At 49.0% G+C, this 25,264-nt stretch overlaps 1 protein-coding gene across 2 annotated transcripts; it reads left to right on the forward strand.

Moving 5' to 3' along the window:
• The first annotated feature begins 477 nt into the window (after positions 1–477).
• LOC309618797 (CMRF35-like molecule 8) lies at positions 478–25,262 on the forward strand. Of its 2 annotated transcripts, XM_082373093.1 has the most exons (8): positions 478–2,346; positions 5,337–5,560; positions 10,535–10,864; positions 11,548–11,689; positions 13,777–13,871; positions 17,558–17,595; positions 18,035–18,142; positions 19,012–25,262. In XM_082373093.1, exons 1-8 carry the CDS (start codon positions 2,333–2,335, stop codon positions 19,144–19,146), a joined length of 1,086 nt encoding a protein of 361 aa, XP_082229219.1. In that variant the 5' UTR covers positions 478–2,332; the 3' UTR covers positions 19,147–25,262. The 2 variants fall into 2 exon arrangements, with proteins under 2 accessions (XP_082229219.1, XP_082229218.1); XM_082373092.1 differs by lacking the exon at positions 19,012–25,262 and having other exon boundaries at positions 18,035–18,886.
• Positions 25,263–25,264: the final 2 nt, after the last annotated feature.

A 25,264-nucleotide genomic window follows, 5' to 3' on the forward strand; every position in this document is an offset into this window, starting at 1 on the left:
AAGCATTTGATCAGGAAGTGGGGGAGGGGCAGATGAGGGGGGGAAAAACCCAAGGAGAAAGGCAGGCCGGGGTCAAGACGATGGATGGGGTCGGGGTGGGGTAGAGAGAGGGTCTTCTGGTTCATCTTCACCACGGGCTTCAACTTTGCTTTTTAAAAATTTAGGTATAACTTAGCTTCCATAAAGTTTACTCCTTTTAAATGTATAATTCAATAATTTCTAGTCCTTTTACAGAGTTATACAACCATTACCAGAACCCAATTTCAGAACATTTCCTCAAACTTAATATTGACATTATTTTCAGTGAATTTCTCCTTAAAGGCCCAGAATTTATGGGACTTCCCCTTCTGGGAAGGAGAGAAGGTACCTTTCCCATAACTTGACACCGGGGTCCCGTTACCAGCCCACACCATGAATTAATATTTTTATAAATCTTGCAGCTGTCTAAAGAATAGTCCAATTTCTTGCTCGGTGTGTGTGTGTGTGTTGCATATCAAAAGCCTTGATTTGTTAAATGCTGTCATTTTCATTAATCCTTTTTTGGAATCTCTTCTTTGTGTAAAGCACTAAGAGGCTCAGAAAACAGAAGTGGGCTAGACCTCTCGGGTCTCAGGGCAGCACAGGAAAACAGAAAGATGAAGGGAACACACAGGACCCAGGTCAAGGTGAATCAGCACTTCTGGCTCTCTCTTTCCTAACAGGCAGCGCGTATAATACTCAACCTGCTGCCTTGGAACAGGAATGGAGAGACAGGCTTTTCTCTAGTCAGTGCTCCCCTATAATGAAGTGCTGTTAACGCTTGGCTTGCCTGCAGTGGTCCTTTGAAACACACACATTTCTACCAGCTTCTGGAAATGTCTGCGAGAAGGTCGCTGTGGTGTGAGACAGATGAGCAGTGGGGTCAGGATGGTTACAGGGGTGCTGGGGGTGGGGAGGAAGCTTCTGACCTTCCTGAGGCCTTGGGAGCTGGGGTCATCTTCAGCGTGAAACTCACACATTCAAGCTCAAGGCCAAGTGTGCCCCTCAAAGTCAAATATTAGAAGTTTTTTAATGGACCACTTGCTGTTTCATCCCACCCCTGCTCTTCCTCAGCACAGGGGCAAGAGCCGCCAGGGACAGTTTTGTCTTTGCCTGGGGCGGCCCTTGGGAAGGAGGAGGAAGCAGAAGGTGGTGGTGGTGATGGGGAGGCCGGGGGGGATGGGGACTCCCTGGCAAGTTCATCAGTTTGGTTCCCGTGGCCTCATCATCCTGTTCCCATTGTGCTCCTGGGTCAGCAGTTTGGGCAGCTTCCACTGCCTTCTCGAAGCCATTCTTTCCCTGCCCTGTGCAGTCACCACCCTTTGAGTCATGGGTCATGGTCTGGTGGACGGAAGTTTGGGGATTACTATGGACAGACGTGGGTTCTTACGAGTAAGTTATCTCATCTTTCTGGGTTGTGAGGAGTAGAAGTGAGCACATGTGCATGATGTGTGTTGAGGAAACAGGAGAGTAAATGATGGACCAGCCCATTCACGTCTCTGATCTCATTTTAAGCCTCCCGTGAAGGGGGCAGGGCGAGGAGTAGTGTTCCCATTTCACAGAAGGGGAAACTGACTGAACAAGGATACCCAAAAAGCCGGAGTGCAGCTCAGGGCCGGGACACAAAGGCTGGACCCTCCCCACTGTCCTGTCCCCATTGTCACAGTCAGGGGTCCCCCGGAGGCCAGCTCCCTTCACCCACCCCACACTGTCAGTCCTGCTCCCTGGAGAGATCTCAGATTACTACCTGTGATTCAGCAGAGACGCTGGAAGCCAGCGCTGGGAGAAGGCTGTCCCCTTAGACCCCTGTCCCTCTGTGCGTCCCTGGGTAGTTGGGAGGGGGCTCTTTGTCCATGGTGCTGCCGGTGCTTTCCCTTCCGGGTGTGCAGACCACTGGCCTCTGCTTGAACCTAGTTTGAGGTGTAACTTAGGTGAAGTGCACGTCTTACATGCTCGGTTGGATGGATTTAACACGCTCGCACCATTTTAAGTTCTATCCCTTTCTTCTCCCTGGGGGTGGAGTTTGGCAAGAGGATGAGAGAGAGACCTCGGTGCCCTGGCCTTCTCTGGATTGATCTCCAGTCCGGTTTCCCTTCCCCAGGAAGTGCGGTGGGCATGTGAGCCTGGGGCGATGGGGGCCCCGTGTGGTCCCCGCTTTTGTGAGGTCTTACAGTCTCCATGAAAAGGAGGGCACGCAGTGACACCTGGGCATAGGTGATCAAATACAGAAAGAGGCATTGCAGGGCACGGAGGTGAAGGAGGGGGCTCAGAGAGGCCTGAAGAAGGAGGGGGTCTTCTGAGAAGATGGCTGAGGATGGCTGTGAATGAGTGAGTGGCGGGCGCGGAGGAGGCTGAGGACGGAGGAATGACCTTGAGGAGCCGTCCATGCCCCTGCCACTGTGGGTGCCCCATCCCCGTGACTGGCCCTGAGGAGCTCACGACCATCTCTCTGCAGTGGAGCCAGGAGCAGCCCCAGGGGGACGCTGCCCTCCCGAGCCGCTGCCCCCCACCCCACCCCCCCAACCACGGTGCCCGGTGAGCTCCGCAGGCCCCCGGTGCACTGGCTCTCGATCCCGGCTTCTCCCTGAGGGTGGAGAGATTCTCTCCAGGTCCAGGTGCCTGCGAGGAAGGACAGGGCCTGGGTGGAGCTGGGGCAGGAAACCTGGAGGATCCCTCCAAGGGACGGTGAGGGCTCCCAGGCCCCTGGCTGGCACTGCCAGCCCTCTGCCCACCCACAGCTTCCTCTTCCTCTCGGTCTCAACCACTGCACGTCCAGACCCAAGCAGAACAGCGTGGTACGGCCGTCACATTGGCGGTGGACGGTAGCCCTGGGACTGTGGGATGCCCCGGAACATGGGCTGCTCAAGCCACCTGGGCCCCCAGAGGGTCAGGCCAGGCTGGGGTAGCTTCCCTAGAGAAGGGCAGGAGGACGAGGTGTGGGGAGTCCCACGGAGAGGCAGGCCAGGCCAGACGGGAGCTTCGGGGTCAGGCCGCGGATGCTGGTCTCACCCAGGCTCTGGCGGGAGGGAAAGTAGATGCTCCATCTGTCCCTCCCCGCTGCTCTGCCCCTGACTGCTTCTCATCTGGAGTCCATCCCTTTGCCCGATGGATCTTGCAGTGATGCAACTCCGAGCGGGTGCATTCCACCACCACGCAAGCACTTGGAGAGTAGTAGGTGCTCAGCGGATGTCGGGCAGCGCCCCCCCCCGGCCATCGCCAACTCACCCAGCTGTCAAGCTCCCCTTCTCCCCACCAGCCACAGGCACCTGCTTCTTTCTGCTTCTCAGCCCAGCCTCTTGGCCACAGTCGACCCACTGCAGTGGGTAAGACACTGTGGGTGAGACACTCCCTCCCTGAGGCCCCCCGGCTTTCCTTCAAGCTCAGGAGGAGGCAGAGGCAGAGCTGACGGGGAGCTGCTGACCTTCCTGGGGTGGCGGCTCTTAGATTGTGCTGCTGGGCAGAGGGAAGTTCCGCTGAGCGGTCCCACCCTTCAATCTTTTCTGGCCCCTCCCTACCGTTCTCGGGGCTCAATGCTGCTGCCGCCAGTCTGCCCAGAGAGCCCCCATCTGTCACCACGTCACCCTCGCCCTCTGGTCTCTGAGCATGTGCATCCGCACTGGGAACAGGATCCCAAACTTGGTCAGAGGCTCTATGGTTGCAGGACCCCCCCCCCCGGCCCCCCGAGAAAGAGGGTTCAGGCCTGCAGCTGGCAGGTTTCATCTTCCCCTCCCTCGTGTGCACTGATGGTCACTAGGGAGCAGTGGGGCAAGTGCCACTTCCTTTATTTTCTGACGTCATGCGGTAATTTTGCATCATTCTATTTCTTGCTTAGGGCTCGTGGACAGGTTAGGGCGAGCAGGAGGGTGTGGCGGGAATCAATTCCTCTGGCCCTTTCCTCTTTGCCGTAGTTCAAGTGTTTCTCTATCTTTTCTTTCTAAAGACAAGTGCATCCCGTAGACTATTTGTAAAGCATATGTCTCCCTAACAAATCCTATTTTCCTATCGCCTTTCATTAGAGGACAGACTTATTCCCTCGGGAAAAAAAAACTGGCTTGAGGATACCATTACCTCACATTCAGGTATTTTTATAATTATGATACTATTTACTCCCTCAAATTAGCTATTATTATTATTTTTTAAAATAAATTTATTTATTTCATTTATTTATTTTTGGCTGCACTGGGTCTTCGTTGCTGCGCTCGGGCTTTCTCTAGCTGCAGCGAGCGGGGGCTACTCTTCATTGTGGTGCACTGGCTTCTCATTGCGGTGGCTTCTCTAGTTGCAGAGCACAGGCTCTAGGCGCGCGGGCTTCAGTAGTTGTGGCGCACAGGCTTGGTCGCTCAGAGGCATGTGGGATCTTCCCGGACCAGGGCTCGAACCCGTGTCCCTGCATTGGTAGGCGGATTCTTAACCACTGTGCCACCAGGGAAACCCCTAGCTATTATTATTGACATTTTACAGGAGTCACGGGTTTTGGTCAAGGTCACACCAGTGGTACGTGGACAAGCCACAACCTAGCCTCCTGCTTCTTCTCAGTCCGGTGCATCTGCCTCTTAACCTTGACGTTCAAGACCTTGGCAATGACTTTTGGTGGCTGAACTGAAAGATATACATTTCTGGAAACTTTAGAGCCAGAGCAGGAAGGGAAGGGCATTCTGGGGACTCCAGATGGTGGCATTCGGAGCTACTATCTGCAAGCTCTCAAGTGACACATCACACGTTAGGACTAGTTTCCTATGCTCGTGTGGCCATTCTGGGCGAGCTGGGGGCACTTGTCACAAGGAATATGTGTGTGTATATTTAGAGTCTGAGCTCCCCGAAGGAGGAGTCCCTGCAGGCTTGCTGAGACCTGCTCTGTACTCGCCCTGAGCTGGGTCCAGTGGGAGCTGCATGGGAAGGAAGGTCACAGACCGAGGACCTTCAGGCCAAGTGGAGGACATGTGTCCAAGACGAGCAATCATTCAGGGACTCTGGGGTCATTGTGCCACCTTGGAGGTCCAGGCCTTGAGCCGGGGCTGCTCCTGGAAGGGCTGGTCCCCAGGGCAGTCGCTCTGTGGGTGCTGTCCAGGGCCCTCGCTCCTCCCCCAGGGCGCTCACCCTGACCACCTCGACTACGGGGAAACCGAGGGAGTCACTGGCTGGACCAGGAGGGATCTTGACACTGCGGTTTGGGGGGTGGGAGGGAAGGGGAGGTGAGCTGTGGGACTGGGGAGGGTCTCCTTACTGGAAATACGTACAGAACCTGCGACACGGCCGGGGCGTCTCAGGCCCCGGCGGTGGCCTTGCTCCCTCAGTGAAGACCTCCATCTTTTCAGCAGCTCCAGAAACAGAACCGAAAAGAAGCCGAACGAGGAAGCAGCGAAGCACGAGGAAAAGCAGAAGTGGGAGGCTGGAGGCCTGACACTCCTCCTCGAGGGGGGACTGAAGCCTTGGGACCAGCTGTGGCCTGGCGCTGTTGCAGGTGACATCTCTGCTGGAGAGATGGCCTGGTGGTACCAGGCCACGTGGCTGCCCCCAGCTCTGCTGCTTCTCTGGATCCCAGGTGAGGGGCTGCGGTGGGGGGGGGGGGCAGGCGGGGGGAGGAGGGAAGGTGCGAAGGGGAGAGCTGCAGGGGAGGTGTCAGGAGACTCAGAATGGGACGCCCTCTGTCCACCGCATAAGACACACATCCTCGGAAGGGTAGGGCTGAGGGTCTGTCTCCCCTTCTGCATCCATCTGGCCTTAGATGAGCCACAGTGGGGCAAAGATGTGGGCCCGGAGGAAGGGCTTTGCAGGAGGTTTGGGGATGAATTATTACAGGAAGAAGGAGGGCGAGAGGCAGGCACACCAGAGTGAGTGGCAGGGTGACCACCAAGCGCACCCGGGGACATGTTTATTGTCAGGACGCTCCCTGTGGTTCACGGGTCCCAGGGGGTGGAGGAACCTTGGGGACCAGGCAGGGGCAGGCCTTGGTCTCAGGGTCATGGAGGTGAATGACTGTCCAGGGCGGCTCGAGGGGCAGGGATCTGAGGACTAGGGGGCCAGTGGTTTCCAAGGAAGGGAGATGGGACTCCCATCTCATGGGGAGAGTGGGGCAGAGCAGCTGTGGGACAGAAGGGGGAGGCTTGCTCCGGGGAGAAGAGGGCGTCCTTGCACTTATTTCTCTCCTAAGCCTCCAGGAGATTTCAGGGCTCTCCTCAGATTGCTCCTGCAGTCTTGCTAAGTTTATTCCTAGCATTTTTAATTTGGGGGTTGTTTTGCTTATAAATTGCACGTTTTCTTCAATTCTATTTGCCAACTAGTTGTCAATAGGAAAGCTGTGAGTTTTTGTGTATTAATTTTGAAATTGGTCATCCTCTCACCACTCATTTTTAAAAAATATTTATTTATTTGGTTGTGCTGGGTCTTAGTTGCGGCTGGTGGGCTCCTTCATTGCAGCTCACTGGCTCCTTAGTTGCGGCTCAGCAGCTTCTTAGTTGCGGCATGCAAACTCTTAGTTGCGGCATACATGTGGGATCTAGTTCCCTGACCAGGGATCAAACCTGGGCCCCCTGCATTGGGAGTGGGTAGTCTTAACTTCCCCACCAGGGAAGTCCCACCACTCATTCTTCTACTGACCCTCTAGGGTGTTCATGGGATCTGCCTGCATGGAGGGTTCGCTGCTTCTCTGGTTTCCTCTCTCATTGATCACGGGCTGGTTTGGCCAGAATGATGTCCAGGACAGAGGCGGCAGCAGTCATGCCTGCCTTGTCCCTGACTGGGCAGGTGTCCAGAGTTTCCGTTAAGTGTAAAGAAGGCATCCCCTTGTGTTTTTAAAAACAGCAGCCTCAGGTGTCGGATGATTTTTCATTATCGAGAGAGATGATTACAGGCCACACCTCATTTTATTGTGCTTTGCTTTATTGCGCTTCATTGATACTGCAGGGGTCTTTTTGTTTGTTTTGGTTTGTTTATTTGTATTTGTTTTATTTTTACAAATTGAATGTTTGTGGCAACCTGCATCGAGCAAGTCTATTGGCTCCATTTTTCCAACAGCTTTTGCCCACTACGTGTCTCTGTCACATTTTGGTAATTCTTGCAATATTTCAAACCCTCCACCAGCAAAAAAGATGACAAGTCACTGAAGGCTCAGATAATGGGTAGCATTTTTTAGCGAAGTATTTCTTAATTAAGGTATGTACATTGTTTTTTTTTTAAGACATAATGTTATTGCACACTTAATAGACCATAGTATAGTGTAAACATAACTTTTATAAACCAAAAATTTCATGTGACTTGCTTTATTGTGATATTCGCTTTACTACGGTGGTCTGGAACCAAATCTGCAATATTGCCTAAGTATGCCTGTAATTTTTTCTCCTTTGAACTATTCAAGTGGCGAATTATATTAAGATATTTGGCTTGATTTTAGTCTTGATGTATTATACTGACTTCATGATAAGAATTAGGGAGGTTTTCCTGTTTCTTTATCCCCTGCAAATGTTTAAATAAAATTGGGATTGTTTGGTCCTTGAAGGTTTTGAGAGAACTAACTTGTGAAACTGTCTGGCTTTTGCTCCTCTTTTTTTGGAAAGGAAAGAAAAAGGAACTTCTCTTTTTTTCTTTCCCCCCAGCTTTACTGAGGTATAATTAACAAATAAAGATTGTGTATATTTATGGTGTATAATTACGGTGATGTTTTGATACCCGTATACACTGTGAAATAATTACCTCACCTCACATAGTTATCATTGGGAAAGGACCCCTTGATAACACTTACCAGAATTGGTCTACATTAAAAAAATCTTTTCTGGGTTGATACTGGTAATTTATACTTTCCTAGAAAATCACCAGTTTTGCCCAAGTTTACAAATGTTTTTGTAGAGACTTGCAAATTACCCCGGGCTATTTTCTTTTTAATTGTGTACGTGTGTCTTCTCCTTTTTTTCTTGATCTGGCTTCGCACAGGAATGTCTATTTTGTTGTTTGTTACTCCCAAAAGAAAAATCAGCTTTTCAGTGTATGTACTAGTTCCATGGTTTTTCTTTTCCTAATTTACTAACTTCCGCTCTGGCTTTACTCTTTTCTCCTGGGTTGCGTGTGTATGCATGTGTTCCTCTCTCGACTTCTTGCGTTGGATGATTCACTCGTTTATCTGAGATTTAGTGGGATGAGACTTTGTGATTCTAAAGTAAAACATTAGGACAAAAAGGAACATCCTGTTAGAAGAGATAGAGACAGACAGATAGATAGACAGACAGGGAGAGAGACAGACAGGGAGAGAGAGATAATGAGAGACAGAGACAGAGACCCACAGAGAGACAGGGGAACAGACAGAGACAGAAAAAAAGAGACAGTGAGAGACAGAGTGAGAGAGACAGATGGAGAGAGAGAAGGACAGACAGAGAGACAGAGACGCAGGGAGAGAAACAAAGAGAGACGGAGAGATAGAGCAAAGGGAAGGTAGACCCTGGAGACAGATGGTTGGGTACTGTGGGTGGGGGTGATGGGGTGACCCAGACCAGGGAGGGGAGCCGAGAGCCAGGCAGAGAAAGATGACAATTCACAGTCAAGGAGAGGCAGGGAATCGAGTCTGGATGTGGGAACCAGGAGCAGCATCTTAAATGAAGGAAGGGCTGGGACAGACAATTATCTATTAAGCACTTGGTATGTGTCAATTTTACTGATTTTTGTTTCTCTAGAAAATCACACATTCATCCAGATTTACACATTTATCTGTAGAGAATTTCTGCAAAGGACCGTCTCTGATTCTTTTAATTTTCTCTGTCTCTGTGATTATTTTATCTTTTCATGTCTTCATTCAGCTGGACAGAGGGTTATCTATTTTTATTAGATTGAATTTTCTGAAATACCTTTTTTCTTCGTCAAAAATAGTAGAATGTCAGCAATTTCGTATGGTTCAACCTAATATTATTTGCCAGGCATTTTACACCCATTATCTCATTCAACACCCCCAAATGTCATGTGAGGCTTACCAATCATCACCACATAGCAGATTAGGCATCTGAAGCTCAGCGAGGTTAAGTTACTTGCCCCCAGAACACACAGCAGATATGTCATAGTACCGACAAAACCCAGATTCTTCTTCTGCCCTTTCCACTTCACCGTGGCAATGGCTACAGAGCATCTCAGGAAACGTCACACCTGTGACGGGGCTAGGAAAGGCTTCTCTGAAGGGCGTCTGCCACCCAGGCCAGGAGAGGACATCCTGATGGGCCCCCGGGAGCGGGAGGATGGGAGTTTGCAGTCAGCTTTGGACACCTGTGGACTGAGAGCTGCGTGGGGCGGGAGAGGTGCTCACACCCAAGTGTTTGTTGAGGGCCTACTATGTGTCGGGCACTTGTAGACATTGAAGATATAAGAAGAAGGCCCCCGGAGTTTACATTCCAGTGTCTTCAAGTGATTTAAGAACCTGAAAAAGCAAGTGAAATTAAAGAGTTCTAACTCTAGCAAAAGAGAGCAAGCCACCCCTCCCCCACCACTCTGGGGGCCTGATCACAGAATTACAGGGGTGGTGAGGAGTGGTACCCAAATGCATCAGGGAGGGGGACGTGTCCTCGGCTTGGAGGCTAGAATTACGGTCACATGCATCATCTTAGTGCCCCAACTCCCCTTAGCTGAGGACTCTCTGGGAAAATGGCAGACATAAAATCTTAGAAACAAAACATGAGCTTCCAAAAATAACCAAACACTAGCTTCCCTTGAAAATTAAGTCTACAGGAGCTGGGCAAACTGAAGTAAGACCCAGGATGAAATGGAGGTTGTCATCAGTAAACGTTCTGTGTGTGTGAAGGATTTTTTTTTTTAATCCACAAAGTTTACCAAGTGTATCCAGTCTTCTTTTGTGAAATATTTGGCAGCCCTTTCTTGGTGCGTATTCCCTTGGTGGGAACAGATTGCTGTGAGTGGTTCTTCAGGTTACTGAGCTGCTCAGGGCTCAGGGTGAGATGCTCTCCCTCAGGAAGAGCCGGGTGCTTGGAGGCGAGTTCTTATTGTCCGGACAAGTTTGGAAGTGGGAGGTCCCTGGTTGGTGAGGGGTGGGAAGGGCAGAGGAAAGGAGGTTGGGATCTGGAGGAAGGAGCTGCTGTGATCAAAATCTTAGGGGTGTGGGCTTCCCTGGTGGCGCAGTGGTTGAGAATCCGCCTGCCAGTGCAGGGGACACGGGTTCGAGCCCTGGTCTGGGAAGATCCCACATGCCACGGAGCAACTGGGCCCGTGAGCCACAACTGCTGAGCCCGTGCTCCGCAACAAGAGAGGCCGTGACAGTGAGAAGCCCGCGCACCGCGGTGAAGAGTGGCCCCCACTCGCCGCAACTAGAGAAAGCCCTCGCACAGAAACGAAGACCCAACACAGCCAAATAAATAAATAAATAAATTTATTAAAAAAAAATCTTAGGGGTGACAGCGTGGACGGGGGAGGACTCTCTGGCTGATGGGAGGTGGCTGGCATGAGATGGGGGAACACTGGGGGGTGACCCCCAGGGCGCCCCTGACCCAAGCCCACCTAATGAACAGCCAGACTCGGTTGTGTTTTCCAGGCTGTTTGTCCCTGAGTGGCCCCAGCAGAGTGACAGGCATCGTGGGGGGATCCCTGAGCGTGGAGTGTCGGTACGCGGAGAAATACAGAGACAACAGCAAATACTGGTGCAAAGCCCCATGTTTGTTATTGTGGAAGATTGTGGAGACCAAAGCGTCAGAGAGAGAAGTGATGAGGGGCCACGTGTCCATCAGGGACCATCCTGCAAACCTCACCTTCACAGTGACCTTGGAGAGCCTCAGAGAGGACAATGCAGGAACGTACGAGTGTGGGATCACGGTACCATTTTCACTTGACCCCACCGTCCACGTTGTGGTGTCTGTGTTCCCAGGTGAGCCGTGCACACCCCTTCCCCCTGTACCAGCAACAGGGTTACCTGAAGAGTGTCAGGTCAGAATAGCCAAGGCAGAAACCTGATCAGAGACCAAACTCTGTGTGTGTGTGTGTGTGTGTGTGTGTGTGTGTGTGTGTGTGAGAGAGAGAGAGTCAGGGCGCTGGCACCTCTCCTCAGTCTTGAGCGATGGGAAGGTGCCTGTCAGGGGAAGGGGAGGCCGAGAGAGTGAGTGTGCCAAGGAGAGAGGGGGGCGTGCTGGGGGCAGCCCCACAGAAAGTGGGGAGCTGAGTGGAGAGGCGGGACGGTGGGGGATGTCCGGGTGCCGAGTGCAGTGGGAATGCTAACAAGATCTGCAGTCCAGACAGCCGTCTCTGGCAGGCAGTATGTGGCTGTGACTTAGGGTTGGGGGAGAACGAGCCTGGGAGTGGGAGTGACTGTGGGCCCTCCAGAGGACCCTGACCTCATCAGCAGGATGGAATCGGGACTGTTGGGGACCTGTGTCCTGTTTGGAAATGCTCACTCGGCCCCGGGAGGGTCCTGGGGAGACTTTGGCTGCAGGATCCTCCATCCTGCCCTCTTTCTGAGTGAGCATTTTGTGTGAAATCAAACAAAAAAGGTATTGGCGAGTGGTGGGAGAGTCAGAGAGCGCTCCCTGGGTCTGATTTGTGTTTCTGCACCAGCACCAGTGTCAACCCACCCTACTACTGTGGCCGAGACCTCGACAACCACAATCAATATTTCAACCATGTCGTTCACCACCCTGGCCATAGCGAGTCCCACCTACAGCGCCAGCAACGAGGAGGAAGCCATGCAGGGGTGGGGGTAAGGCGCCCGAGTCCCCATGTCTTGGAGGTGGGCTTCCTCTTGTCCATTTGGGGTCGGGAGCCCCATCCCTGTTGGCTGGGGACCTCTGGCTCCCTTGCACCCAGGCTGGAAGCCGGTCTGTATCTCCTAGCTTGGGTTGTAGGGGTCAGGGTGAACCTGCCCTGGGCTCTGAGAGAGGGCTCAGGCCGGGCAGAAGCTGGGGGGTGGATGGAGGGAAAGTAAATTTAATGAGAGCTGATGATATCCTACCAGGCACATACTAAATGCCTCACATGAATGTTCTCATTTGTTACTCACAACCTTTACCGTTATTACCCTCATTTTACAGACCAGTAAACCAAGGCTCTGAGAGGTTAAGTGATTGGCTGGGTCATGCAGGCACTGAGGCAGGCTAGGCTCCCAAGCCAAGTTTGTGAGATTCCAAAGTCTTAGATTCTTTCTTCTAAATTCGTGATTCTCGATCCTTTTTTTGGGGGGGGAGGCCAAAAACCCCAGGAGAATCTGACAACATTTATAGATTCTCTCCCCAGAAAATACATACTGTCAGAAACCATTTCTGGGGTTCACAGACTCTCTATTCTGACACCACCTGGCGCCCTGCCAGTTGATTCCGGCACTGACCACCTGGAGTTAGCACAGAGCCCAGCGTCCCATAAGACTCCTAAGGCTCAGTCCCATAAGACGGCTGACTTCAGAAGTGCCAGAGCACTTTGCGGATTCCCCAGGTCATCACATTTCTGATCAATTGGATGCCAGTTTGGGGGTTCCCATGGGAAGTGCTGTACTTACAGTTTTATCATAAAGGATAAATGTCAGGACCAGCCAATGGAGAGACACACTCAGGGTGAGGTCTGGGAGGGTCCTGAATGCAGAGTTTCCCTGCCCTTTCCCAGTGGGGTCAGGGGACATCACCCTCCCAGGACATTGATGTGTTCACCAGCCAGGAAGTTCCTCCAAGCCTTAGTGTTCATAGTTTTTATTTGGGTCTCATGACGCAGGCATGACTGATTGAGTCATTGTCTGCATGACTGACCTCACTCCCCAGCCCCCCTTCACTTCCCTGAAGGTCAGGCTGGCTCAGAGCCCCAGATCTCTAATTACGTGGTCAGTCTTTCTGGCGACCAGCTCCCATCCTGGGTCATGCCATCTCTCAGCAAAAACTCAGGCAGATCTAAGGGGCTCGTGAATAACAAACGTACTCCTATTACTAGGAAAATCCCAAGGATTTAGAGTCTTCCTTCCAGGAGCCAGGGGCAAAGGCCAGTCAGGTTCTTTATTACATGACACCCCCAAGGCCCCTCCACTGGCTTCCTGACAACCCAGGTGACAATCCTAATAACAGGCAAGGTGAAATGCAGGCCCCAAATATGCCACTTCCAGAAACTGGCTCTGCAGATACACACCTGGGGGACAGAGCTGGGTTTTGTATGGCTGAAGCCTATGCAATTTACAGGGGGCGGGGGAGTGCATCTTTAAGAAAAGACTAGAGCATTATAGATGCAAACCAGGCATTAAAGAAGGGGCCCGAGCAAGTGAGGGACCAGAAACCCCAGGTTATGTCAGCTTCCCAGGAGCTCAGCTGCTGCTCGTCCAAATATGAAGTGGTATAGTTACAAGGTGATTTTTTGCAGCCATGTTTGTAATTGAAGTCGACTGGGAGAAATGCCCATAGAGAGGGAAGAGTTAAATAATTTATGGTCCGTCCATGCAATGGAATACTATGAAGCTGTAAAAAAACAAACAAACAAAAAAACACACCCCGAAGGACTTCTTTACGTACTGACACGGAAAGCTCTCCAAGATGCATTGTTAAGTAAAAAAACTAGTGTTTATACTCTGCCTCTTTTGTGTGAAAAAAGGACATCTATAAAAATAATATACATTCGTATTTTCTTGTATCTGAATAAAGAGCCTCTGGAAGGTTCTTAGGTACACCGTGTGTGTGTCTGTGGGGGGATTTAGGTAGATGGGGGATGTGTAGAAAGGAGACTTTATACCATCTACATTTTTTCAATGGGACCTTATCTAACTATTGAACAAGAGAGGGAAGACATGATGTCCCACCGCACCCTCTCTCCCCTCAGGCTCCAAGTGCCGCTGGCCTTGTTGGCACTTCTGCTGCTTCTGTTGGCGGGCATCTCACTGCTGGCCTGGAGAATGGTTCAGAGACGGATCAAAGGTGAGTGAGTTCTTTACACCGGCCGCCCCAGGGTAGGCAGGCCCCGCCCACAGCCTCTGGTCTTCGAGGCTCTGTGTCCTGGTTCCCAGAATGGTCCTGAGACCACATATCCCGGGTGACCCTAGAGGGCAGACCCCAGAGGCGGTGTCCTGGCATGGCGGATCCAGGCTGTGGGAGATGGCTCTCCGAAAAGAGGTGTTTCCCACAGCGGGGCCTGGGGTGGGTGCTGGTGCTTCTGTCTAAACCCTTCCGTGACCTCCCACACTCTCCAAAGTCCAGGTCCCCACAGGACAGTGAAGGCCCTCTGCAATCTGCCCATCCTTACACTCTGGAAGGCAGCTGTTTCCCAACTTCTTCTGCGTTTGCTCTGGGCGCCTGGGGTGCCCCCCTGCCTCTCTGTGGCTCACTCCTGCTGGGCCCTAAGCACTGCTCTCAGATTTCCTTTCCTCTGGGACCTTTTCTTGGCCCCCAAAGAGCAGCTTAGGGGCCCTTTCCGGGTGGACCTCGGTTCTCCCACCATCATAGCCCTTTTCATACCAGATTGTCACACCTGCTTCCATGCCTGCCTGCCCACCGGCCCGTGCGACTCCTTAAGATCAAGGATCCTGACTCAAGAAAGTACAGTACTTGTTGAATGAATGTATTATTTAATATCGTCACATCGGGCACCCCAGGAAGCTCCAGGCATCTTGTGGTCCAGTCGCTCTTCTCTGAGCTCAGATTAAAAGAGAGAACGTAGGGTGCACCCAGCATCCTGTCCGGCGCTCAGTAAGTAGGTGCTCAATAAACAGTTGAGCAAATTAAATAAACAGAAGAACAGAGGAACCAGTGAAGCTGTGGTCTTGTTGCTGGCTGGAGGCCCAACTGTCACCTGGAGGAGAGCAGGTTTCTGCCTGAGCTGGAATGTGAGCCTTAAGTTTGCTTACTGGGCTGAGGGTTCTTGATTCCATGTGCACAGGGTTCTGGGGGGATGTTCATTCGTAGTTACCAATGCTGAGCTTTTCAAGGTGGCTCTGCTCCATAGCTGCAGTGCTAACTGGGAGTTGGTACTTTCTGGGGGCCGGGTGGAGGGGACCCTGCATTACTCTCTCACCTCCAGCCTCCCCGTGGGGTTCAGCCTCTCCCCTCAGCACAGCTCAGGCCTTTAGGAGAGAAATCAGCCTCAGCATATGTGTCCTTGGTGGATGGAAAGAAAACCACTTCCTCTTCCCCATCTGCTGTTCCCATATCATTTTTGGGAACCCTCCCCCTAAACTTCAGCCCATACTGCTTACCACGTGGGGGTTTTCCCAGCCTGGATTGCCTCAGATCTGTGGGTCCCGGCCATCTCCACGGTGCCCTTTCACCTAAAAAGCACCGCCCCCCCCCGCTTAAAAAAGGGATGTGTGATCGCTGTAGAAAATTGGAAGAGTAAGTAAAGCACGAAGAAGGAAATCAACTCACCGTAATAAATAAAAACGGAAGCTCGCACCACCTAGAGAAAACCAACCACGGGCATTTGAGTCACGCCCTTGCAGTCCCTTGCATATCTGACTTCTTAAAATGTTTGCATCATACTGTAATTCCACTTTTAAACCTTAACATATTGTACGATTTTCCCTGCTAATAATGTTCTTCTGAAAATCCCTGACTCAGAGTTGACTTGTGCCGGTGGGTGACACCTTGTTACGTGATCTTTGTTTAACAGGAGAAAGGTTTTCTGTTCAAGTAGGCTGACTGGCCCTCCCCCGCTCTGCGTCTCAGCTCCTGTCTCCTGGCTGCATCCGGGGTTGTCTTCCCGGTGTCCTTGCCCCGCCCGCCTCAGCCTGATGCCTGCCCTACCACCCACTCATGGTTCTTCCCCTCAGCCCACTCTTGTTCATTCATTCATTCACTCATTCACTCACTCAGCAAAGCTGTCCTGAGCACCTATTGTGCACCAGGGCCTGTGTCGGGCTCTTGGGGACACTGTCATGACCAGGATAGACTGGGTCCGCCTTCAGGGTGCATCCCGTCCAGCTGGCTGCCACCCAACCCTTTCAATGCCAACTTCCCTCCCCAGGAATGGACTCCCATCCCTTCCTCACCAGCCCCCTTCCTCCTTCCCATCAAATCACCCGTCTCAGCTGAAGGGACGGAGGGTAGTGGGGCACCCGCCTGCAGCATTTGGAACAAAATGTGTTCATATCTCAGAGCCCCTGGTTGCATGTTCCTCTGAGTCAACTGGTGGGGCTTAGCAAACACTTCTGTCGTACGTGGCCTTGTGTCTGCTGAAGGTGGGTATCTCACCTTTGACTTTGGGGCCCCCTCCCTGAGGCTGGACAGTGTCTCCCCGCAGCATTTAGTAGACTGGGCTCTGGAGTTGCCTGGCGGTGCACCCAGACCTAGGGCATTCTGGCTGCGTGTGCATCACCTGCTCCCCATCGGCTCCTGGGGCCCCGGGTTGAAAAGGCCAGGGGTGCACAGAGTTTTGCTCGGAGGCAGGACACCTGCAGAGCCACGCTGCAGGAGCCAGAAGCAAACGGCTGTGTGACCTGAGCTGCGATCCCTCAGAGCTGACAGGGCCTCGTGTCTGGGAGGGACAGACTCCCAGGCCAGGGGGTCAGAGCAGATGACCCTTGTGACTTTGTATAGTTTGATGCGGCTCTAGGTCTCTGCAAGGACACTGCCTTTTGTTTTATTATTTTATTTTTAAAAATTTAGGGCTTGTTAAAACACAGATAGCTGGACTTCATCCCCAACGTTGATAATTTAGTACATCAGCAGTGGGGCCTGCAGATCTGCATTTTTTTAATTGCGATAAAAAAAATACCTACCGTAAAATTTTTTTTTTTTTTTTTTTTTGGCTGAGTTGGGTATTTGTTACTGTGTGCAGGCTTTCTCTAGTTGCGGCGAGCGGGGGCTACTCTTCGTTGCGGTGCGCAGGCTTCTCATTGTGGTGGCTTCTCTTGCTGCAGAGCACGGGCTCTACGCATGCGGGCTTCAGTAGTTGTGGCTCACGGGCTCTAGTTCGCAGGCTCAGTAGTTGTGGCGCATGGGCTTAGTTGCTCCACGGCACGTGGGATCTTCCCGGACCAGGGCTCGAACCCGTGTCCCCTGCATTGGCAGGTGGATTCTTAACCACTGCGCCACCAGGGAAGCCCCCTACCATAAAATTTGCCTTCTTAACCATTTCTAAGTTTACAGTTCAGTAGAGTCATGTTTATTTACATTGTTGCAAAAGAGACTTCTAGAACTTTTTCATCATACAGACACTTCCTTTTAAATGAGTGTCCTTCCTTTCTTGTCTCTCCCACCTGGGAATTTTTTTTGTTTTTGGCCATGCCACGCAGTGTGCGGGATCTTAGTTCCCTGACCAGGGATCGAACCCGTGCCCCCTGCATTGGTAGCATGGAGTCCTAACCACTGGACTGCAGGGGAAGTCCCTGGGGAACATTTTTATGAGTGACTGTTTGGAGAACTACCTTTGTTTGGCCCCTCTCCGCAAGCTGGAGCCTTCCTGCTCATTCGTTTATTCACTCATTTCCTCATTCACTAATTCACCCATTCAACAAACCCTTGAGTTCCTACCATGCTACCGGCCTGAAGCGATAGGTCCCCAGGGCTGAAGTCTCTGGGGAAAGGCCTTCCTCCGGTTGGACCATAGGGATCCCCGTCCCTGCCTTGCGCTGGGATTCGATCTCCTCTCTCTTCTCTCGTCTCCTTAGCTGGTGAGAATCCAGAGCCTCCGCAGAACCCCAGTCAGGTAAGAAAGGCTACTGCAGGAGGTGTCTGGGTAGCTGGGGGGACCACAGAGGAGGTTTGGGGCCTGCACTGTCCCATCAGCCAGTGGAGGTCTGTGTGGATCGCACGTGGATGGAGCGAGGTGCTCACCCCGAGCGGGAAGGACAGTGCCTGGGAGATCCGGTCACCGGGTCCTCATGAACTCTAGCCAGTCTCTTCCCAGGGAAAGTGGGGTGAGGGAGGGTCCTCCCAGCCCAGCTGTTGACCTGACCATTCAAATGCTCCCCAGAGAGGACCAGAGTGTGGGAAGGGGGAGGCCGAGTGGGAAGGCTGGGACACTGAGAGCAGAGAGGGAAAGGGGAGATGCTTGCAGAGAAGGAGGGACAGAGGGCCCTCTGGGCTGGACCGTGGAGGGGCTCTGTGGACACCCAGCAAGCCCTCACGCCTCATGCCCACCCTAGGCTGCTGAACAGAGTGAACCCTGCTATGAGAATCTAGAGCTGCAGATGTGGCCCCCTCTGGAACAGCCCGTTAGACCCACCCAGGAGGAGGTGGAATACAGCAACTTGGTGAGTGCAAGGGCCCAGCTCCCGTCACAGGGACCCCGGGTTATGATAGAGGCATCACCTTGTGGGGTGGCAGCAGGCAGAGAGGCGAGTGAGGGGATCCACAGTGTTTCTCTGGGACCAGGACATGTAGAAAACGGGGCAAGTGTAGATTTTGCCAAAGGTTGTTGTCCTTGTAGCTGGGGGTGAGGGGGGTGGGGTGGGAGATGAGGGAGCTATTGAAATGGCCAGTGATAATCAATAGTCAATAAAGTACAGCATTTATTAGGCACCGACCATGTACCATACACCCAACGTTAAAGACTATGATTTCTCACTGTTTTGGTCCTATCATCTCTTTGGAATGAACTCTGCTTTTCAGATTTTTATCAATGACCCCCCTATGGGGTCAACCCTTCGGCACAGCCATTGTAAAGTAGAATAATGGAAGAGGTTGCCTCCCAACCGCACCCGGCCCAGGGTCGTAAGCCACCCATTAGTGGAACAGTTTAGACAGAGGCTGAGCGATCAGTCGTTAGAGAAGATGAGGGGGAGATTTAAGCATCAGACACGTGGCCCTGAGACTAACAACATCCTTGTTTTTCTAACTTGGTGACTAATGACCTCAAAGTAGACCCCAGGGAATCCCCCGGCTCTGAGGCCTGGGACTTTGTGCTGTGTCTTGACCAGGTCGGGTGGAGCAGGAGGGTGGACAGGATCTTGGAGACCAGGCCTTGCAAGAGGAAGAGGCCGGGACAGAGGGGAAGGGTGGAGCCACCGCCCCCCAGTGGAACCTCTCTAAGGCCCTGTCTGGTGTCTCCCAGACTCCACCCTCAGCTGGGGGGTTCCTGCTTCCCCTGCCTCTCCTGAGCCTCTGGTCTCTGTCTCTGCAGGGGCTCCTCAGTGAAAACCTTCACTACATCTCCGTGGTATTTGATTCCCGAAGCCAGGATTCTAAGACGGACAGAATTCCCTCCCAGAAGCCCCAGACGCAGGAGCCAGTGTACAGCATGGTTAAGAAGACATAAGCTTGTGTCTCCAGCCTTGCCAACTGGAGGGCTCTGTGGGTCACAGGAGGCCCAGGGCTCAGCCCCCACCCACGTCTGCCTCCACCTGCTCCCCTTGATGGTGACCGACAAGGCAGCTGGGCTCCCCAGGATTGTCCCTCTTGTGCCATCAGCCAGGCTGGCTTCATTGAGGACGACCGGGAGTGGGGTTCTGGATGGACCTGTGGGAAACCTTCCATCCTACTGGCTCTCGATGCATCTCTCCTGTCTTCTCTGCTTCATCCTAGCTCTGTGTGTGGAGGGCAGGAGCTCAGCCCCATGTGACTCCAGGAAAAGATGTGGCTCATGTAGGGTGGTACCTTCCAATAGCTTTGTAAATCACAGCCCCATGGAAATGTCTGGGATTGCTGGGGAGTGGGGAGAACTGATGGAGAGCCAGAAGAATACAAAGGCACTGAAGGCTGGGTCCCCCTCATCTTACAGACAAGGAGACTAAGACCCAGAGAGAAGAGAGTCTTGCCCATGGCTCCAGAACTAGCGGCACGTTCCTCTGGACTCTTAGGTTTACTGTTAATATAAGAGATATTAATAAAGTTTAAAGTATCTTAAGAGAGAAGAAAAAATTAAAAGAAAAATCCTTTCTTTTGAAGGTTGAATAATATTCCATTTATGTATATATCACATTATGCTTATCCATTCATCTGTCAGTAGATACTTGGCTTGCTTCTACGTTTTAGCTCTTGTGGAAAATGCTGTTATGAACATGGTGTACGAGTATCTCTTCGAGACCCTGCTTTCAATTCTTTTGGGTATATACCCAGAAGTGGAATTGCTAAATCATATGATAAACTATTTTTAATTTTTGAGGAACTGCAATACAGTTACCTGCAGCAGCTGTATCATTTTACATTCTCACCAACAGTGCACAAGGGTTTCCAATTTCTCCACATCCTTTTCAACACTTGGTTTTGTTTTTCCGGTTTTTGTTTGTTCGTTTTTTTTAAAAGTAGCTATCCTAATGGATGTGAGGTGGTATCTCATTGCAATTTTGATTTGCATTTCCCAAGTGATTAATGATGTTGAGCACTTTTCATGTGCTTATTGGCCATTTGTATATCTTCTTTGAAGAAATGTCTATTCAAGCCTTTTGCCCATTTTCAAATTGATTTTTTTGTAGTTGTTGAGTTTCAGTTGTCTATATATTCTGGATATTAATCCTTGTCAGATATATGATTTGCAAATATTTTCTCTCATTCTGTGGGTTGCCTTTTTACTATGTTGATAGTGTCTTTAGAGCACAAAACTTTAAAATTTTCATGAAGTCCAATTTGTCCATTTTTTCTTTTGTTGCCTGTGCTTTTTGGGTCACATTCAAGAAATCATTGCCATATCCAAGGTTGTGAAGATTTTGTCGCATATTTTCTCCTAAGAGTTTAATGGCTTTAGGTCTGACATTGAGGTCTTTGATCCATTTTGAGTTAATTTTGTATATGCTGTTATGTAAGGGACCAACTTAATTCTTTTGCATGTAGATATCCAGTTTTTCCAACACCGTTTGTTGAAAAGACTGTCCTTTCTCCATTGAACGGTCTCGACCCTCAAGTCAAAAATCATTTGACTATATATGTGAGGGTTTATTTCTGGACTCTATTTTATTCCATTGGTCTATGTGTTTGACTTTATGCCAGGATCACTCTCTCTTTTTTTTTTAAATTAAATTATTTATTTATTTATTTTTGGCTTAATTGGGTCTTCGTTGCTGTGCACAGGCTTTCTCTAGTTGTGGCGAGCGGGGGCTACTCTTTGTTGCGGTGCGTGGGCTTCCCATTGCAGTGGCTTCTCTTGTTGTGGAGCACGGGCTCTAGGTGCGCGGACTTCAGTAGTTGTGGCACGTGGGCTCAGTAGCTGTGGCTCTCGGGCTCTAGAGCACAGGCTTATTAGTTGTGGCACATGGGCTTAGTTGCTCCACGGCATGTGGGATCTTCCCAGACCAGGGCTCGAACCCGTGTCGCCTGCATTGGCAGGCGGATTCTTAACCACTGCACCACCAGGGAAGTCCCCAGGATCACTCTCTTTTAATTACTGTGGCTTTACAGTAAGTTTTGAAACCAGGAAGTGTGAGTCTTCTAGTGTTGTTCTTCTTTTTCAAGATTGTATTGGTTATTGGGGGTCCCATGAGATTCCATATGAATTTTAGGATGGGTTTTCTATTTCTGCAAAAAATGTCATTGGAATTTTGATAGGAATTGCATTGAATCTATAGATCACTTTAGGTAGTATTTTTATCTTAACAACATTAAGTCTTTCAATCCATGAACATGGGATGTGTTTTCATTTATTTACGTCTTCTTTAATTTCTTTCAGCAATGTTTTATAGTTTTCATTGTACAAGTCTTTCACCTCCTTGCTTAAGTTAATTCCTAAGTATTTTGTTCTTTTTGATGCTATTGCCAATGGAATTGTTTTCATAATTTCCTTTTCAGATTGTTAACTGTTAATGTACAGAAATGCAACTGATTTTTGTGTGTTCATTTTGTACCCTGTTACTTTGCCAAATTCATTTATTCATTCTAACAGGGTATTTTTGGTGGAATCTTTTTGGGTTTTCTACATATAAGATCATATCATCTGCAAACAGATAATTTTACTTCTTTCTTCCCAATTTGGATGCCTTCTATTTCTTTTTCTTGCATAATTGCTCTGGCTGGGATTTCCAGTACCATGTTGAATAGAAGAAGCAAAGTGGGCATCCTTACCTTCTTCTTAATCTTAGAGGAAAAGCCGTCATTCTTTCACAGTTGAGTATGATGTCCACTGCGGGTTTTCTATATATGGCTTTTATAATGTTGAAGTAGTTTCCTTCTATTCCTAGTTTGTTGAGTGTTTTTATCATAAAAGGATGTTGAATTTTGCTAAATGCTTTTTCTGCATCAATTGAAATGATCACATGGGCTTTTCCCTTCACTGTGTTAATATAGTGTACTACATTGATTAATTTTTATGTTGAATCATCCTTGCATTCCAGGAATAAATCTCACTTGGTCATGGTGTATAATTCTTTTAGTATTTTGCTGAATTCTGTTTGTTAGTATTTTGTTGAGGATTTTTGCGTCGGTGTTCATAAGAGAAATTGGTCTTTAGTTTTCTTTTCTTATAGTGTCTGGCTTTGATATCAGAGTGATACTGGCCTCATGTAGTGATTCTGGAAGAGTTCCTTTTTTTTCTATTTTTTTGGAAGAGTTTAAGAAGGACTGGTATTAGCGCTTCTTTAAATGTTTGGTGGAATTCACCTGGGAATCCATCTGGTTCTGGGCTTTTCTTTGTGGGGAGGTCTTTGATTACTGATTCAGTCTCCTTATTTTGTTATTAGTCTGTTCAGGCTTTCTATTTCTTCTTGATTCAATCTTGGTAAGTTCTAGAAATTTGCCCATTTTATCTAGGCTATCAAATTTGTTGGTGTACAGTTGTTCGTAGTACTCTCATAAACGTTTTTGTTTCTGTGGAATTGGTAGAGATGTCCCCACTTTCCTTTCGAATTTTGGTAATTTCAGTCTTCTGTTTTTCTTAGTCCATCTAGGGAAAGTTTTGTTGATTTTGTTGATCTTTCAAAGAACAAACTTTTGGTTTCGTTGATTTTCTCTCTTTTCCTCTATTCTCTATTTTGTTTACCTCTGCTCTAATATTTATTATTTCCATCCTTCTGCTAGTTTTGGGTTTATCCTTCTTTTTCCAGTTCCTAAAGTTGTAAAGTTAGGTTTTTTATTTGAGATCTTTGCCCCCATTTTTAATGTAAGCATTTAAATTTCCCACTTAACACTGCTTTTGTTGTGCCCCATAAGTTTTGGTAGGTTGTGTTTATGTTTTCATTTATCTTTAAGTGTTTTCTAATTCCATTTATGATTTCTTCTTTGATCCATTGGTTGTGTAAGAGTGTGCTGTTTAGTTTCCACAAGTTTGTGAATTTTCCAGTTATACTTTTTTTCCCTTTTCAAGTATTTATAAATAAACATAAATTGGTTGGTTATGTGTCAGTGTCAATTAGTTTTTTGAATTCTGTCTTATAATACTGTGTAATCTCTTATAAGAAAAAAAATTTTTTTGAGCATTGAGTAATGCCCTTGCAGTATGAATTGGGCCAACCATCAGATGTGGCTCCTCTCCTGTCTCAATGTGAATAAAATGCAGTTAAAAAACAATGAAGAGAATCCAGTTTAACTTTTGTTATTTATTTCTAATTTCATCCTGTTGTGGTCAGAGAAGAAACTTTGTGTATCTATCTTTTTAAATCTATTAAGACTTAGTTTGTGGCCTCATATATGGTCTATCCTGGAAAATGTCCCATGTGCACTTGAGAAGAATAAGTATATTGTTTTTGGGTAGAGTGTTCTGTATGTATCTGTTAGATCTAGTTGATTTATTGTGTTAAGTTCTCTATTTCCTTACTTATCTTCTGTCTGGTCCTTCTATCCATTATTGAGAGTGGGGTACTGAAGTCTCCAACTACTATTGTAGAACTGTCTATGTCTTCCTTCAATTCTGTCTGCTTTTGCTTCACATATTTTGATGGTCTGTTGTTAGGTCCATAATTATGTATAATTGTTGTATCTTCTTGATCTTATTACCTGTCCATGTTTATGTTGTATGAGACAAATAAACCTGAACGTCTTTAGGTAACTGTTTGTTGGAGTTTCTGCTATTTACAGGAAACTACATTCCAAACTGAGGCAGTGCTCTAACCCAGAATCTTTTCCTATTTTGTCAGGGATGTTTGCTAAAACTTCACCATCCACCCAGATGGAGGAGACATCTGTTTGGAGTTCCCCCAGTTGTTCTAATCAAGTCTGTATTCATTCGTTTACTCATTCACTCATCCATCTACCTAGTCATTGGTTCAACAAAAATTATTTGAACACTCAAAGGTACTATTAAATGCAGCAGTGAAACTATAGCAGCAAATACAGTAGTGAAAAAGATACACCATACCTGTTTTCAGAGAACTTGCTGTCTAGTGGGAGCAATATTAAATTACAAAACGAAAACAACCAGAGGAATAGCCAGGTAGCCTCATGCATCTGTGAAACCTGACCATGACACAACGGTAGGTGGAACCCTTCACATACAACACGGTGTTGCGTGGTGTTCCCTGATGCCGTGCAACATGGACTCCTGGCAATGAGGATTTGAAAGGTGGATGTGAAGAGTGTTGAGGGGCCCCATAATGTGGATAGGGGCTTAGTCATGTACCTGTGCAGAGTAAGCGCTCAAAAACATTTGTTGACATGAACTGAATTCGGTCCAGTCACATTCCAAGCCTGACCTAACGCGGCCCTTAGAGTTATCCCGTTTCCAATCAGAGAGTGACCTCTGCAGGGTGGTTTAAAACATAAAAGGACATGGTAGAAGATAGAATCTAAGACCTAAGAGGTTCTTTGCAGGACTCTGTCTCCTCAAATGGAGTGAATTTTAAGATTTTTATTTAGTCTGAATTTTCACCAATTAGAAAGACATCCTCTGTAAAATGCAAATATCTAGAGTATCAGTCAGGGGAATTGATGCTAGCTGCTGTAACAACCACAGCCATGAAACTGGCTGGCATGGCAGTGGGGGCCAGATCAAGATGGTATTTCTGTCATAGCTGCATGCTGTCCCCACCCCCCACCCCATGAATCTCTAAGGCATGGCGTAGGGATGCTTCCCAGTGTAGACGGCCCAGCATGGTTGCTACCCCTTGGGAGTCCTTCATATCACTTCCTGACAGTGGGGCTCAGTTGAGACCATCCCAGTTCTCCAGAGGAGGTCTACCAGAGAAAGTGGGGCTGGTTCTCCATCTTCTTTTCGCAGAAGTCTTGTTGCCTTAATCTACACAGATTTGCCCAACTTCCTTTCAGGAAGCTCTGCACACCAAAGGACATTGGGAAAGGCAATCTTCGCAAGCCAGATATTTTTTTAAGTTCTTTTATAGCTTTTATAGCCCCTCCAGGGCTCCCGGGGGACATGTATCATAACTGCATCAGGAAGAGAGGGAACCTGGTGACTCTTCCCTGAACAAATATCTGCTCTAGGGTGATTTGTCGGGAGATGCCTCAACTTACATTTGACTGGATTTCATATTTTACGTTGTATTTATTAAAAATTAGGC

The sequence above is a fragment of the Balaenoptera borealis genome, assembly GCF_965194805.1.
Source record: "Balaenoptera borealis genome assembly, chromosome: 20".
In the NCBI taxonomy this organism is placed as follows: domain Eukaryota; kingdom Metazoa; phylum Chordata; class Mammalia; order Artiodactyla; family Balaenopteridae; genus Balaenoptera; species Balaenoptera borealis.